Source organism: Petaurus breviceps, unplaced genomic scaffold (genome assembly GCF_028583685.1).
Source record: "Petaurus breviceps papuanus isolate PSGF00001 unplaced genomic scaffold, PetGlider_PUasm1.0 90879, whole genome shotgun sequence".
Classification (NCBI taxonomy): domain Eukaryota; kingdom Metazoa; phylum Chordata; class Mammalia; order Diprotodontia; family Petauridae; genus Petaurus; species Petaurus breviceps.
The window spans coordinates 1135025-1152446 of record NW_027187368.1 but is presented as its reverse complement, the minus strand read 5'-3'; the positions used below and the strand labels follow the sequence as shown (position 1 = coordinate 1152446).

Genomic DNA, 17422 nt, shown 5'->3' with positions numbered 1-17422 from the left:
ACTGTCCTCTAATTCTCTTTTGTCAAAGAATACAGAGCCCAAGTAATTGTTGAGCATCTTTGCCTCCTCTCTGACCTCTATAATCGTTCCATTCCCCTCAAGTTGCTATCCTGGTCTTTTGTGATGTTCCTCCCTTCCCCCGAAGTTTTGGGTTTTTTTTTTGCTTTTGGGGGGGGGGGCAATTGCCCAAGGTCACATGGCTAGTTATTTCCTCATCTGTAAAACTGGAAAAATAATAGTACCTACCTCCCAAAGTTGTGAGGAAAAAAATGATGTATTTTTAAAGTTTTTGCAAACCTTAAAGAGTTATATAAATGTTAGCTATTATTATTTCAAGAATATGGTATCTGGAACTAAACAGAGTAGTCCAAATAAAGTTTGACCAGGGCAGAGAACAGTCAGATTTACGCCTTCACACACACACACACACACACACACACACACACACACACACACCTCGTTCTGGATACCTTATGAATGCAACTATATAACAGCATTTTTGACTGTCATCTCATTCCATTGACTGATATTGCTCTTTCTTTCCTCTAAAAATCCCAGATCTTTTTCACAAGAACTGATGACTAGTGACACCTCCTGAATTCGATATTTATTGTTATTCAGTCCTTTCAATTGTGTCCAGTTCTTCATGATACATTTGGGGTTTTCTTGGCAAAAATACTGTAGTCGTTTGGCATTTCCTTTTCCAGCTCATTTTAAAGATGAGGAAATTGAGTTAAACAGAGTTAATTAAGGGACTTGCTCAGGGTCACACAGCTAATAAGGGTTTGTGGCCAGATTTGAACTCATGAAAATGAGACTTCTTGATTTCAGGCCTGGCACTCCATCCAATGTACCACCTAGCTGCCTCCAATTCACTGTTATATAGTCATTTTTAATCCAATAATAGAACTTTAAATTATTCCTATTTATTTCATCTTACTTGATTCTTCCTTCTCAAAAATTTTCAGGGTGGGGATCTTATGTTAGCTCCCTCAGATTTGTGTTATTTGAGAACTTGACAAGTTTGCTTTCTGTGGCTTCACTGATAAAAATGTTGATGAGTACCTTTAATGACCACTATTTAAGTTCATTCAACCAGTTTCAAATCTACTTAATTGCACTCTCACCTAGATCCCATCTCCCTAACTTCTTCATAAAAAGAAAAGTGGAAACATATATCAAATTCTTTGCTAAAATCTTAACATGTTGCATTTACAATTTCTCCTACCTAGTTAGCCTATCAAAAAAGGAAAGAATATTACTCTACCATGCACTGGTTTTCATGAAGCTGTGCTGGCTTTGAGTGATCAGAGTTTTTCCTACCTAAATTCTCATAAACTCTGTCTTTAATATGCTCTACAAATTTTCCAAGGATGCAAGTAAATTCTATTTACCAATGAAACCCCCTTAGCTCTTTGTTGAGAATTAAGATTATTTTCCAATCCTCCGGCACCCCTCCTTTGTGATTTTTTTAAAAATCGTTGACAGCAACTCACCAATCACACCTACCTGTTCTTTCTAGGCAGTAGGTAGCTGATATGAGATTGGAGAGAGACTTAAACTCACTGAAGGCAGCTAAGTGCCCTTTTTCCATAACTTTATTCATTTTTGTTTTCCACTCTCTACCAATGCTTGACTTGGAGTTAGGAAGACCTTACTTCAAATCTTCCCTCAGACTTCCCTCTACTTGTACAATCTTGGACAAGTCACTCAACCCATAGTCTTTGTTTCTCTATCTGTAAAATAAGGGGAATAAATAGCACCTGTCTCACTGGGCTGCTGCAAAGATCAAAAGAGATAACACGTGTAAAGTACTTTGCATTATAAAAATGCTAGTTATTATTATTATTTCTGACAAAATTCTCCTTAACTATTGCTTTAGTTAGTCTGTCAAGAGAGAAGAATTAATCTAACCTACCTATCCTTAAGGAAACCCACAGTGTTTCTTTTGAGAGATCACCTCTTCCTTTCTAACTGCTCACAAACCAGTTCTTTAATAAGACATTTCAAGAACTTTAACAGGAATCAAAGTCAAGAGTAGTCAAACACCCTATGTTATAAATAAGTTCTGATACATTTCAGGCTCTGACATTCTGTCTTCTAGTACCCTTGTATTCTGAGTTCCCTTCCAACTTTAACATTCTATTTTATAATATCTCTTTCAGCTCTAACCTTCTTTGTTCTCAGGTCTTTTCCATCTCTGACATTCTATGTTTCAAAATTGTTTCAGGTCTAACATTCTATGACTCTTCTATTTCTCTCTTCCTCAGGACTCAATGTTGCAGGAGCTGGGCTGTAATACTAGTGAATTTCGTTTGTCATTGGTTTATCAGGTTTCTATGTCACAGTATAGCTTTGTCCAGCAGGCCCTGAGGTAACCAATTGTTTTTCAGATTTTTCGGAGATGGGTGTAATTTCATAGGATGTCCCCCACAAACCAGAATCCTTCTGTGTCTGTTGTCAGTTGCTTGAAATTTCACCATTATGACTGCATTCTTTTGGACTTTAAGACTTTGATATTATGCATATTATCTTTAACACTGGCTTAATTGGCCATTAAGCAACTGTGTAACATTGGGTAAGTCATTTAACACTCCTAGAGCCTCAGTTTCTCAAATTTCTGTAAATGAGGGAACTAGACAACATGAGCTCTAAAGTGCCTTCCAGCTCTCAGAATCTATCAATGTTAAAATCAATGGTCAAAAGACTGCTTACTTTATGTCATTTGATGCTCAAAACAACACAGAAATAGGCAGGACTATTATTTCATAGACAAAACCTAGATTCAGAGATATCAAGTGACTTTCCCACCATCACACAGCTAATATGTAGCAAGAAACCTGGAGCCCCAACTCTTAGCCCAGAATTTTCTTCATTCTACCAACTGACCTCTTAAAATGTAAAGATATCTCTTGTCATTGTCTCTGCTTAAAATTGTTTTAAAAATTGTTTTTTGAAAAAGAACATGTCTTAGAGTGAGAAGACCTGGGTTTGAGTTTGGGTCCCTGCCTTTGCTAGATGTGTGACCTTAAACAAATCATTTCATCTATCTGATCCTCAATTTTCTAATGTCTAAAGTGGAGAGAATTCTATTTGTGTTATCTAAGAGCTGTTTTGAGAAAATTGCTGTGTAAACCTTCAAATATAGGGTGTCCCAAGAGTCTTAGGATGGCTTAAGTTCTAATAAGCTTTTATTAAGTTCCATACATTTAAATAAGGTAAAACTTATCAAAAGTTAACCTGTACTAAAACTTTTGAGACACCTTGAACTATAGAAATGGGAGCTACCCCTTAGATCATTCTTCTTATTTTTAAATAATAAACCAAGCTTTATAAATATATTAAGCCTTCTCTGAAAATTCCAGATACCCTGGAGGAAAAGAATGACAATAGCAGCTGGGGCAGTGGCAGCACCTCTGGATTTATTCTCTTGGGACTGTCCTCAAACCCTCAGTTACAGAAGCCACTCTTCGCCATATTCCTTGGCATGTACCTAGTCACCCTCCTTGGGAATCTGCTCATCATTATGGTCATCCGCTCAAACTCGACGCTTCACACCCCAATGTATTTCTTTCTGAGCATCTTGTCCTTCACTGATATCTGCTTCACCTCTGTCATTGTCCCCAAGATGCTGGTGAATTTCCTATCAGAGACAAAGGCCATCTCCTACATAGGCTGTCTGGTACAGATGTATTTCTTCATGGCCTTTGGAAACACAGATAGCTATCTTCTAGCCTCCATGGCCATTGACCGCTTGGTAGCCATCTGCAATCCCTTACAGTATGCCATGGTCATGAGTCACAGGCGTTGTGTCACTTTGGCAGTGGCCTCCTGCGTGATCTCACATCTCCATGCTCTGCTACGTGTGCTGCTGATGTCTCGTCTGTCTTTCTGTGCCTCCCACATCATCAAACACTTCTTCTGTGACACCCAGCCTGTGCTGAAGCTTTCTTGTTCTGACACCTCTTCAAGTCAGGTTGTGGTCATGACAGAGACACTGGCTGTTATTGTGACCCCCTTCCTATGCATAATCTTCTCCTATCTGAGGATCATTGCTGCCATCCTCAAAGTTCCCTCAGCATCAGGAAAATGGAAGACCTTCTCCACTTGTGGCTCCCATCTCACCATTGTGGTACTCTTTTATGGAAGTATTATCTATGTCTATTTCAGGCCCCTGTCCAGCTACTCTGTGGTCAAAGACCGAGTGGCCACAGTCATGTACACAGTGGTCACCCCTATGTTAAACCCCTTTATCTATAGCCTTAGGAACAAGGACATGAAACAGGGCCTGGGAAAGTTGAGGGATAGAATCAGGTTTTAGAAATCATAGACTCATGGCACCAGAGACTCACAGAATGCTAGCAGTAGAGGGACTTTTAGAACATAAGAATGTTAAGAGTGAGAAGGAAGCTTAGAATAGAAAATATTATAACATGGAATAGAGTGTGAAAACCGAAAGACACCTTAGAGATCAAATCTAAGTCCAACTGTGATTTTACAGATGAGGGAGTCGAAGCCCAGAGAGAGAAGGTGACTTTCTAGGGTCACAGAACTAGTTATTGTTTTATGGTGGAAAAAGCAGAAGTACACCAAGAAGGGTAGAGTAAGAAAGAGCTCCATGTATTTGGGAATAGGATGTGATGGCTAGATACCAAAGACAAACTGCCAAATTCATAAATGTGCCAAAGGTCAGCTCGAATTTCATCAATTCATTTACTCCACATACATTGAGTGGCACTTGGTTCTTGTAAGGCACTTATCTAAGAAAGGGTAACTGAGGCTTTGTCCCAAAGCACTAAAATTTAAATAGTTTTAATAGCATTTATTCTCCATCACCTAGTTAGCAAGAATAATTAGTTAAAATATAAAGCTACAAAATGACACTTTTCTTCCCCAGCCCTTGTGAACTCTGGCCTGGTCCCACCCTGATCCCTTCATTAATCCTCATGTGCCCATGTCATAGGGTCCCTTCACTGGCAGAGACTTGAGTTCCAAGGTTTCTACTTAAGAACTTGTCTTTAAAAGTTGATTTGAGGGTATCCTTTATGCTGCTGGAGGCAACATAACATAATGAGTAGAGAGCTGTCCTCTCAGACAGGAAAAACTGTATTAAACGCTGGCCTCTGACACATAACTGGCTGTCTGACCCGTGGGCAGGTCACTTAACCCCAGTGCTCTAAGCAGTTCTTTAAGACTATAAATTGAAAAAAAAAAAAGAGCTGACCCATATTGAGAGTGAGAGTTTCCTCACCTGCAAGTTCCCTGTACAAATGAAATCATAGGTCTAGTTCCTACCCCTTTCCCATTATGCTGCTTTCTCTGGCTGCATCTTGTAGCGCTAACCCTGGGCTTCAGAATGATCCATTTCAGCTCTAGAGCTAAGTGTTCCCTGTCATGACCAGTATCCTCTCTTCCCTTTAGTTACATTATGAGGAGAAGCTATGAACCATATAAGGTGTGTACAGTGATCTAGGGAAAATCCTCCATCTGCTACAAAGAAGATTTTCTGACTCAAATGAATCAAAGCTGTCACCATGGTAGCACTCCAAACCTCTCAAGGGACAGAGCCCCTTTTAGGATGGGGAGAACTATCCATAATAGCAGGAAGAAGAGAAGACCTTACAAAAGATGACAGAGTTTCCTCATTAAATAAGTACTCTTCTTCAGGAAACTCTGTTAGCACAACTTGCCCCCCTCAAAAAGCTTACAGTTACGGCTTTTGGTCCGACTTGTGTTGCCATCCTCTTTATTTGAACGTGCCCCAGATGATCAGACTTTTTATTTGCTCCTCATTTGCTCACTCATATACCAATGAGGTCTATCTGTGTAAAATGTACTATTTATTTGGTAGCTCTCAAAGTAAGCTACCATTGAGTCAACACAATGACCGACCACAATTCCAGAAGACTGATGATAAAGCATTCTCTTAATAAATAGACATAATAAATAGACAGAATAAGACATATTTCTTTTGGGACCTGGTCAATTTAGAAATCTGTTTTGCTTGATTATGCATATTGGTTACAAGGATTTTGTCTTTTTTTAATTAATGGAAGGATGTGAGGGAAATCAATTCTTGCTACTAGAATAAAAAATTTAAGCTGACCATTTGGGGAAGAGTCTAAACTACAGAGTTTTGTTACCAGTTTCAGGAAGTCCACTTAGATATGAACATATTTCAAAAGAATTATAAATTATCAACAACATATAGGAAATCTCTTAATAATTAATGGGAAGGTAAATACAAATGAAAACAGCTCTGGTTTCACCACATAGCCATTAAATCGGCATAGATAATAAAAGATAGAACTAATTAATGTTGAAGAGCCTATGGGACGATAGACTCGCCAGTATTCTACTAGTACAGCTATGAATTGATTCAACCTTCCCAGAGAATAATATGTAACTATGTGAGAAAGTGGCTAAAATGTTCATCTTCTTTAATGCAGCAATACTAGTCCTATATCTCAAGGAGGTCAAAGGAAGATTGACTTTCAAATACTAAGCTACTTAAGAAACAAGATAACCAAAAAATGGAAAATCAAGTGGCTGTCCATTGATCAACAGCTAAAAAAAACTGTGGAATATGGATAAAATAGAATATTATCATGTAATAAGAAGCAATGAATATGGAAAATTAAAAGGTCATAGATTTAGAACTAGATAGAACTTTTGTTTTTGGAGGGGGGAAGGCAGGACAACTGGGGTTAAGTGACTTGCCCAAGGTCACATGGCTAGTAAGTGTTAAGTGTCTGAGGCCAAATATGAACTCAGGTCCTCCTGACTCCAGGGCCGGTGCTCTATTCACTGCATTACCTAGCCACCCTGTAGATAGAACTTTAAAAGTTAAGTACTTAAAGCCCTTAATTTTATAGAGGAGGAAACTGAGACCCATAAAGGTGAGGCCAAGTCATCTTACAATCCTTTCCATGAACTCTTTAATCTAGTGACAGTGGGCTCCTTGATATTTCTCCAACGACACAGTCCATCTCCTAACTCCAAGCATTTTCACAAACTATCCGCTATGCTTAGAATTCTCTCCTTCCTGATCCCCACCACCTGGCTTCCCTGGCTATCTCCAAGTCACAGTTAAAATCCAACCTTTTGTCAGAAGCCATTCTTAATCCCTCTTAATTCTAACCCCTTCCTTCTGTTGATTATTTACAATATATACTGTATATAACTGATTTGTACATAGTTGCTTATATGTTGTCTCCTCCTTTAGACTGCAAGCTCATTGAGTGCAGGGATCGTCTTTTGTCTCTCTTTGTATCTCCTTTGTATCAGTGCTTAATACAGTGCCTGTCACATATTAGGTACTTAACAAATTAGGCCCTTAATAAATTGATTGACTTGGGGCAGCTAGATGGTGCAGTGAATAAAGTGCCGGCCCTGGAGTCAGGAGGACCTGACTTCAAATCTGGCCCCAGACACTTAATACACAGACCAAAAAACTAGCCGTGTGACCTTGGCCAAGTTGCTTAACACCAACTACCCTACCTTCTCCCCTCCAAAAAAAAAAGCAAAAAATAAATTGACTGACTGATTAAATGACTTATCTAAGATAACTCAGATTATTATGACTCAGATGAAGAACTCATCAATTTCATTTTTAATATATGCAAAAGATGAAATCAAGAAATGACTATAAAGGGTAAATATAAAACTAACCCATGGTCTTGGAAAAAATAGTGTCAGAAGAGCTAATGGTACTGGTAAGTAAAGTAAAAGACAGCAAAAAAAAGGGGTTTTGATGAACCAATTAAAGAATTGATGGGCAGCTGCTTGAAGTGAATGGAATAATTTTAATAATTGACAGAGAGAAGGCAAAACTGCTTAATTTTTATTTGACTTCTGTTTCCTCTATGACAGAAAATTATCTTTAAACTAGAAACAAAAATGACTAAGAGGAAGCTGACACCCAAGGAAAGTAAGTAGGAAAGTACTGAGAGAATGACCTTGATGAGTTCATTTCATCAGAACCAAAGGAATTACATTCCAGGTTATTGAAATAATTGAAAGGTGTGGTTACTGAACCATAGTCAAGGAGCTTTACAAAATTATGAAGACTGGAAGAAAAGCCATAGCCCTGGGCTTCACTACTCAAGGGAAATTTCCCACATCTGCCAGCTGACCCCAGTTGTTGAAGATCAGTAGGTACTCAATGCAACCTTGATTAAAAGGGAAGCAGGAAGCTAGGAAAAAAAAAATTTATAGGAACTGTCTCTGATAAAGGCCACATTTCTCAAAAACATAGAGAACTGAGTCAAATTTAAAAGAATATGTTGTTTCCCAAATGATGAATGGTCTATGAACAGGCAGTTTTCAGAAGAAGTCAAAGCTATCTACAATCATATTTAAAAATACTCTAAATCACAATTTATTAGAGAAATGCAAATTAAAACAACTTCAAGGTACCACTTCTTACCTATCACTAATATGACAGAAAACAAAAAATGACAAATGTTGGAGGGGACATGTAAAAATTGGGACACCAATGCACTGTTGGTAGAATTGTGAACTAAATCCAACCATTCTGGAGAACAATTTAGAAATATGCCCATAGGGCTATAAAACTCTGCATACCCTTGGACCCAGCAATACAACTTCTAGATCTGTACCCCAAAGAGATTTTTTAAAGGAAAATGACTTAATGTGCACAAAATATTTATAGTAGCCTTTTTGTGGTGACAATGAATTAGAAATTGAGGATGCCTATCATTTGGGAAATGGTTAAATTGTAATGGAATTGTGATAATTGTTATATAATAGTACTATTATGCTATAAAAAAATTGATGAGCAGGATGATTTCAAAAAAAAACCCTGGAAAGACATACATGAACTAATGCAAAGTGAAATTGTTGCAGTATTATGCAATGATCCAATGTGAATGACTTAAGCTATTCTCAGCAATACAATATTCCAAGTTAACTTTGAAGGACTTATGATGAAAAATGTGATCCATCCACAGAGAAAGGACTGATGGAGTCTGAATATAGATCGAAACATGCTTTTTTAACTTTCAGTATTTATTATTTTGGCATTTTGGTCTACATTTTCTTTTGCAACCTGGTTAAAATGGAAATGCTTTGCATAACTGCACATATGTCATCTTTATCAAATTGTTTTCTTTCTCATGAGGAGGGAGTGGAGAGAGTGAGATAATTTGTAACTCAAAAATTTTAAAAAAACAAATGTAAACATTTTATTTACATGTAATTGAGAAAAACAAAATTAAAATTAAATGTAAAAATATTTTCCGTAAGTCAACTAAGCACTGAAGGGGCCACTGAGTAGAAAAAAAAATTTAAGAAGCCCTGAATTAAGAAAATACAACCAACCAAGCCTGATCAACTCTGATTATTCTAGGCACTATCAATGTCAAATCACAAACCAATTTCCCATTCTATGTATTTGAAGTATCCACTTCAAAGTCCTCCTTTCATGGGTATTCCTACAAAAGAGTAGGCAGGAGGCACAGAAAAGTTTTTCATAAGGAAAAAAAGCAGTTTAAAGTGAAGGTCATGGGGTAGCAGAACACTCTTACCTAATCATAATCTATTGATCAAATTAATACTTTCCTGAGAATTTTCCTTTTTCTTATCTCATGTGGTCCCACCCAACAATGCTGAAGGTAGTCAAGAAAAGTTTTGTGCTCATTTGACATGTAGAAACTGAGAACAGAGGGGAAATGACTTGCATGAAGTTACATAGCCACTCACTGGCAGAGCTAGGATACAACCTAGGTCTTCCAATTTCCTGTCAACCTTACCCCTCTTTTCCTTTCTCCTCTCAGTCTTCCCCATTTACTCTGTATATATGCTGTGTGTAAATAGTTGTTTACATGCTATCTCCCCCATTAGAACATAAACTCCTTGAGGACAGAGACCTACTTTTTTGTCTTTGTATCCACAGATCTGAGCACACAGTAAGTACTTTTGATTAATGCTTGTTGACTTGACAACTTGTTTCTACTTCCCGATATACCCAGGGATAATTCCCAGGGCCCAGCATCCTTCCTTATCACAAAAGAAAGTGAAAATAAAATAGAACAGCAAGAGAATGATTATGAGGCCCCAAGGAGTACTTTCATTTTAGATTCCCAAACATAGATTTCATGGGGTTCTTTGGGGGAGACTTGTGCTTTCCTCCAGAGCTAGACCTTTTAATGAGGCCCAAGGGAAAGGAGAAGTGGGTGTGAAAGATGGGACTGTTTGCCTCTTCAGGCAAGGTCATAGGCAGCATGATGTTTCGTCCACTCCCTGTACCATCTCCCCTCCAGTATTATAAGATCGTTCAGGGTCTTGACTCTTTTGGAAGAACCCTGTGAACCAGATACAATCTTCCCTCTTACCTGACTAGGGATTTTCTGAGATAACCTCCTTTTAAGGGGAAGAAATCATTTGCTCTTCTCACCAGGTTAGGCTAACAATCTATCTCAGGTCAATCCTGAGGGAACATTACTTACCCAACTACCCTCCCCCCACTTGGGGCTTTTCATCATCCTGAGAGAATGGGACTAAAGAAGCCAAGAGAAGGAATAATGTAGGGAAGGATAATTCATTGGGAGTAAAGAGACTTGCTTGCTAGTCTTGGCTTTGCCAATGAACTTCCTGTGTGACCTTAGGCAAGCCGCCTCTTCTGAGCTCTTTCTCCTTGTAGAACAAGAGATATGTGGCACAGTGGATAAAGCATTAGTTTTGGAGTCAGGAAGATCTCAGTTCAAATCCTGCCTCAGGCACTTCTGAGCTGGGTGACCCTGGGTAAGTTCTTTAACTTCTTTCAGCATCCATTAACCCATCTATAGGAAGGAGTTGGACTTGATAGTCACTAAGGCACTTCAAGCTTTAATTACAAACTTCTATGACTTCTCTGCTGTTTTCTTATATGTAAAATGGCAAAAAGGATAGACTAGATATTTTTAAAGTTCTTTAAGCTTTAAAATTCTGTTTTCTATATTCTAATATTCTACATTCTATGGTCCCTTCCAGCTCAAAAATTCTGTATTCTCAAGAGCCTTCCAGCTTTTACAGTCTGTATTTCTCAGTTTCCTTATACATGACACTCCACCTCCTGATTCTGAGCATTTTCACTCAATGTCTGCCATGTCTGGCACTCTTTCTCTGCCTCCTGGCTTCCCTGGCTTCCTCTAAATCTTGGTTAAAAGTCTCATCTTCATAAAAAGCCTTTCCTGGTTCCCTTAATTGCTAGTGTCTTCCCTCTGCCATCATCTCCAATTTGACCCATCTATAGCTTGTATGTCCATAGTTATTTGCATTTGTCTCTTCTGTTAGAATGTGAGTTCTTTGTGTGCAGGGACTGTTTTCTTTGTTTCTTTGTTTGCCTTCCCAATACTTAGTATAGTGCCTGGCATTTCATAGGCATTTAATACATGCTTACTGCTTTGACTTGACTTGACTTAGACTCCTAGAAAGGACTCTGTATGTCACCAACCAGTAGCCCAGTAAGTGATTGTGATGCCATCCTTTGTCTTCTTACATCCCCTCACTCACCTTCCCACCCTTCCTTTCTAAATACTTCACTATGCCCTGTTCTCTTTTCCCTCCCTCCTTCCTCAGACTCTAGACATAGGACTGGTCAGTGAGAGCACTGAAGATCTAGAATTCCATCCCAGCATGTAGAGGTGAGCTGCTTTTTTGGCAATGACCCTGCCCGTGGACATTCCCTCTTTACCCAGAACTCAGGGGAAAGATGGTATAATGAGAAGAATCCAGAGCCCTGAACTAGGAACCATGAGATCCATATTTGTCTGCCAACTCTGCTGCCAAACCCACTTGGTGACCATGAGCAAGTAGATTCTCCTTTCTGGGTCTCAATTTTCTTCTCTGCAAAACAGAGGAGTGGATTAGATGATTTTAAAAGTCCTTTCCAAATCTGTAATTCTAGGATTCCTAGATCGCCTAACAACTGTCACTCCTGGTCAGCTTTAATCCCTGACTCTGGGGACCTCCCTAATGAAGACCTGTAATAACTACAGGGAGAGATGAGATGAAAAGGTCCTTTCTTTATCCTGGTTGCTGAGAAAACCTGGTTCAATCCCTTTCCACTTGTGAGTTGATGTTCTTCTCTGTTTCACATTATAAAACTTCCCAGTATGCCTTCCCCAAAACAAAGACAGCTAGGTGACACAGTGGTTAGCGTGCTGGGCCTAGAGTCAGGAATATCTGAGTTCAAATCCAGCCACAGACTCTTACAAGCTGTGTGAACTTGGGCAAATCATTTAACCTCTGTTTGTTTCAATTTATCTAACAATAAATGGAAGCACAATTGCACACAAGGTTTTTGTGATAAACAAATGAGATAGTATTTGCAAACTGCTTAACACAGTGCCTGACACACAGTAGGTAACATATAAGTGCTAGCTATTATTAGAGAACTATAATGTCTCACTCTCTATCTCATTCCCTAATGCTGTATATAAAGGATTAATTTCTTCCTATGAGACTGTGGCCTAATGGGGGGAAAGCCCTTTTATTGTATCCTCTCTTTCCTCTGAGTTGAATCATCCAATGATACCTCCAGCTCACTACCCATCAGCAAAAAATCCTTTTTACTGCAGTGGAAACAACCTTAGATAAAAATATACTTCTTAATTACTTCTAAAACTCATAGTGAAAGGCTTCTACCATGAACACACCCCAGATTTATGAATCATTTAGATTAGATCTGATCCTAGAAGGCTACCTAGAGGATCACTTATCTTTTTCTCATAATGTTCCCTCCCAGAGTGTTCTCTAGTAAGTCTTTGAATATGGTTTGTATTTGGCTTATGCCATTAGTTTAAAAGTTCCAGGATTTCATCACTGTGGACACTCTTTCCATTGACACAGATCACAACAGCTCCCTACCTCCCCACTCCTCCTTTCCCCCCAAACACATGCTTGAGTAGATAGTTTATATGTCTTGCTTTGAGCATGATCACACAAATCAATTAGTCAGCAGCTCTCTGATGATGAATCTCTTCAGCTTTATTATTAGCTAGGCCAGTGGTTGACTGATTAATATGTAGTTTTTTACTGAGCTCATATAAGAATCCTTTCCAATTTTGTAGGACCTGCTACTTCATTGGCATAGTCTTCAGGAACTCAAGGTCATCTCCCTACTCCATGATGAGATGTCAAAGAGCTTCAGTGGAAGACAAAATGACATACAAATCAACAAATGACAGGTACACAGAATAATAACAGTTCCTACTCTGCATAGATCAATTCATCAGCAAGGCTTTATTTTCTGTTCCGGTTCTAATATACTCATCCTGGCAGAGCAGTTAAGCAATCCTGCTTAACCACAGTCTTTGGAAGCAATAGGTCATATATGCTGGACTTGAGTTGCAAATCCTGGCCCCTGTCTCATAAGAAAGAATATTAATCAATGGAAGGGGCTGCCTCAGAAGGTGCTGAATTCTCCAACACTGTAAATTTTCAAACAGAGACTAGATTGCCACTTATTAGGTATATTTTAGGGGCAATTCATGTTTTAGTAGATGTTTAACAAGATTACCTTTTTGGTTCTTTGAATGCATATTCTATATCCTGGGGTCTTTCCCAGTTCTGCTAAAATTCTGTGATTCTATGAAATGTGGGAAGAAGGGCTTTTCCCCTGCCTGGTGGGACACCAGGTGAGGCCTCATGCTTATGCCATATGAGCTTGCCAAAAAAAAGGCCAGACGCATTCTCAGAAAATTCCAGTCCATGGAATCGTATCCAGGGGCTCAGATCCCTGTAAATCCCAACTCTCCACAACTTCCCCTTAGTTTATGTCAGATCTTCTCTAGTTTAACTTCTTCTTCCCAGGGATATATTCTCTTCTCACTGTTTTCTTCCTTGATTTCAACCCATCTCATTTGCAATCATTTAATCTCCAGAAAGTCAGGGAGTATAACTTAGCTAAATGTATCTCCTCAAATAGAGCAAGCATAGCATTTGGCCAGAGCAATTATAATAGCTGACTTTTTGTTGTGCTTTGTAGTTCACAAAGCAATAACATAAGCTACCTTACTTGGTTCTCTTGACAAGGACAAACCTACTCTTATGACTACAAATTCAGGGTTCTTCCCACCATCTGAGAGTAACCCAAAAATAGATGCAAAATAAGAATTTGTTGACTTGACAACTTGAATAAATGGATAAAAACCATTTAATAAGCACTTACTATATGCCAAGCACTATGCCAAGCACTGAATGCACAAAAAGAAAAGCAAATATACTTTGTGCCTTCAGGGAGCTTATGTTCACTGAGAGAGCCAATATGCAAAGGAGACGCTGGTGGCCCGGGAGGAGTCCTTCATCCCAGAAAGCTCCAGGGATGGTGAGTGTGGGAGCATAAGCAACAGACCCACTACATCCAGAAGTAATTGCAGAATTGCAGGAAAGGATGAAATGAAGTATATACACTGGTAACACATTGGGCAAGGCAGATGGTTAAAATAGTTGTGGAGTGAAGTATGGTAGTTAGAAGATTCCTGAAATGGTGGAAAAGAAAAAGCAGTCACCCATCTGAAAAGTGGATTCCCAAGGCAGACATTTCTCCAGGAGAGCGAGACATTTGGTAGATGGCATCAGAGTAGGGAAAGAAGTGGAAATTTGAATTGAATTGAATTTATGGAAGTTAAAAAGGAGACTTTAATACATAGTAAGAAAAAAATTCCTAACAATTAGAATTATCCCAAAGTGGAATGGAATGTTTTGGGAGGCAATGAATTTCTCATCAGTGAAAAAAGATCTTTAAGCAGAGTCAAGTTAATCACTTTTTGGAGGTCTCATGGAGGGATTAACTTTGGGTGACTTCTGAGTTCCCTTCAAAATGCAATTTTGTAAACTGAATTAAATGGAATTGAATTTAACTGAAGCAAAGTAACAGGAACTGTCCCTTAACCCTGAAACTGAACTCATTGTCTAGTTTCCCAGTCATTCCTGTAAAATTCCTGGAATTTGTGTTAAAGTCTTTCATGGGGCAATAATTTGAAAGTCCTGTGTGGACTCAAAGACCTACCTTTAGTACCCAAGTGAATCTCTCTGCCTCCCTCTAACAAGCTTACTACAGGAAAAAAAACAGTTTGGGTGGAAGATACATAAAGGTCACTGCCTTAGCAAAGGGAGGAAGAAGCTAGAATGGACAAGACACCAGATTTGGAATTAGAAAACCAAGTCCCTTCACTTCTCTGGGACTCAGTCACCTCCTCTAGAAAATAAAAGGGTATGACTTTCAAAGTTCCTTCCAGAGCTAAATCTACAGGCTTCTATGATCCATTAACACCAGACCTAGTGATTTATAAATAAAAGAAAAAGAAAAAAGACAAAGCAGTGCTTTAAATCCTCTCTTGAAATAAGAATGCAGGAGATGTAAGAACACAGGAATGAATCTCAAAATGTCTTAATGCATTCTCCAGGCTCAGGGATTCCCAAAAGGGTCCCCAAGAGATTCCAAATTGTGGAAAGTCACAGAATCCAACACAGCTAATGGCCCCCAATTTTGCTTTCCCCACAGGGCTGCAATGGAGAAGGCAAACCAAACCCATGTGTCTGAGTTCTTTCTCCTAGGGCTGACCACTGATCCTCAGCAACAGGTGTGGCTCATTGTACTCTTCCTGGCCATGTACCTCCTCAATGTGATAGGCAACACAGTCATCATTGCAGCTATCTTAGGGGACAGCCGCCTTCACAGTCCTATGTACTTCTTCCTTTCCAACCTGTCCTTGGTTGACATCTGCTTCACCACTGTTATTGTGCCCCAGATGCTGGTGAGCATGCTTATGCAGAACAAGGCCATCCCTTTTGCCCAGTGCATTGCCCAAATGTACTTCTTTGTGGCATTTGGCATCACAGATAGTTTCCTCCTGGCTGTAATGGCTATTGACCGTTACATGGCCATCTGTAACCCATTACACTACACCACAACCATGAGCCCCAGGCGTTGTGTGCTGTTGGTGGCCATGTCATGGGTGGTATCCCACTTTCACTCACTGGTTCACACACTTCTCATGGCCCGCCTGTCTTTCTGTGGGCCTAACACTATACATCATTTCTTCTGTGATGTTCAGCCTCTACTGACTCTCTCCTGCTCTGACACCTTTATCAATGAGGTCTTGGCTTTCACTGAAGGCTCCTTGGTGATCATGAGCCCATTCTTATTCATAGTTATCTCCTATGTCTGGATCACACGTGCTGTGCTGAGGGTTCCCTCTGGGAGAGGGAGGTATAAGGCTTTCTCCACCTGTAGCTCCCACATCACTGTTGTGGTACTGTTCTATGGAACCATCATTTCAGTCTACATTCGCCCCTCATCTACCTACTCAGTCACCAAAGATCGAGTGGTAACAATCATCTACACCGTGGTCACCCCCATGCTGAACCCTTTCATCTACAGCCTCAGGAATAAGGACATGAAGGGAGCCTTGAGGAAAATGATAGGAAGAACAGAATAGCCTGAGCTATCCTTCTCTCCCAGCAGAGTGAGCTCCTCAGAACAAGCTGGGGCAGAGTAGCTGTCATCACTGTAAAAAAATTAATGCAGTAGAAAGGAAACTAGATGAGTTTGAAGATCTAGATCCTAGCTCTGGCTCTGCTGTTCACTATCTGTATGACCCCTAACCTTAACTTCTCTGGACTTCTGTTTCTCAACCTATAAATTAAGATGGTCAAGCTAAACGGTCCCTAAGGATCTTTTTGTGATTTACTGAGGGTCTACCTACCATGTATTTAATACTGGCAGTAGAAAGATATATGACATAGACCCTGATCTCAAAGAGTCAGCTAGTCAATAAGCAAGTATGTAAGTACTTACTACCTGCCAGGCATTCTGCTGAGTTCTGAGAATGCAAATAAAGGCAAAAAAACAGCCCCTGCTCTTGAGGAGCTGAGAGGCTAATGGGAGGAGACAACAGGCAAGCACACACATACCAACAAGACAAATATGAGATAAATTGGAGATAATCAACAAAGGGAAGCACCAGCATTGAGGGGGATTGGGAAAGGCTGCATGTAGAAGGTGGGCTTTGAGAAGGAACTTAAAGGAATTCGGAGAAGCTGAGGTGGAGATGAGAAGGGAGAGAATTCCAGGCGTGAAGGACAGTCAGTGGAAATGCCTCAGCAGGAGATGGGGCATCTTACAGAAAGAACATCAAGGTGGTGCATGTCACTAGATCACTTATAGTCTAGTTGGGGAGAGAAAATGTAGATATAAAAGATAATCATGGTACTGAGCAGTTACAATTGCACCCAACGAGTCAGACGGCAGGATAAAAGGGAAAAATGCCTAGCTCCGAAGTCAGAAGACCTGGGTTCGAATCCCAGATCTGCTGCTCACTACCCACGTTATCTCAAGCAAGTCATTTCATCTTTCTGAGTCTGTTTCCTCATCTGAAAAAAAGAGGGAGTTAAGTTAAATAGTCTCTTAAAGTCT

General features: G+C 39.5%; 2 protein-coding genes across 2 annotated transcripts in view; both read left to right on the top strand.

Moving 5' to 3' along the window:
* Window positions 1-4321, top strand: part of LOC138150477 (olfactory receptor 1L4-like) — a 49329-nt gene extending 45008 nt beyond the window's left edge. Inside the window, exon 5 of the mRNA XM_069073948.1 lies at window positions 3366-4321. Within this exon, the coding sequence (XP_068930049.1) occupies window positions 3366-4321 (956 nt within the window). The remainder of the gene's footprint in view (window positions 1-3365) is intronic.
* An 11194-nt stretch (window positions 4322-15515) lies between these two features.
* Window positions 15516-16445, top strand: LOC138150502 (olfactory receptor 1L6-like). Its single transcript, XM_069073964.1, has one exon. The coding sequence runs from the start codon at window positions 15516-15518 to the stop codon at window positions 16443-16445; it is 930 nt and encodes a 309-aa protein (XP_068930065.1).
* The last annotated feature ends 977 nt before the right edge of the window (window positions 16446-17422 follow it).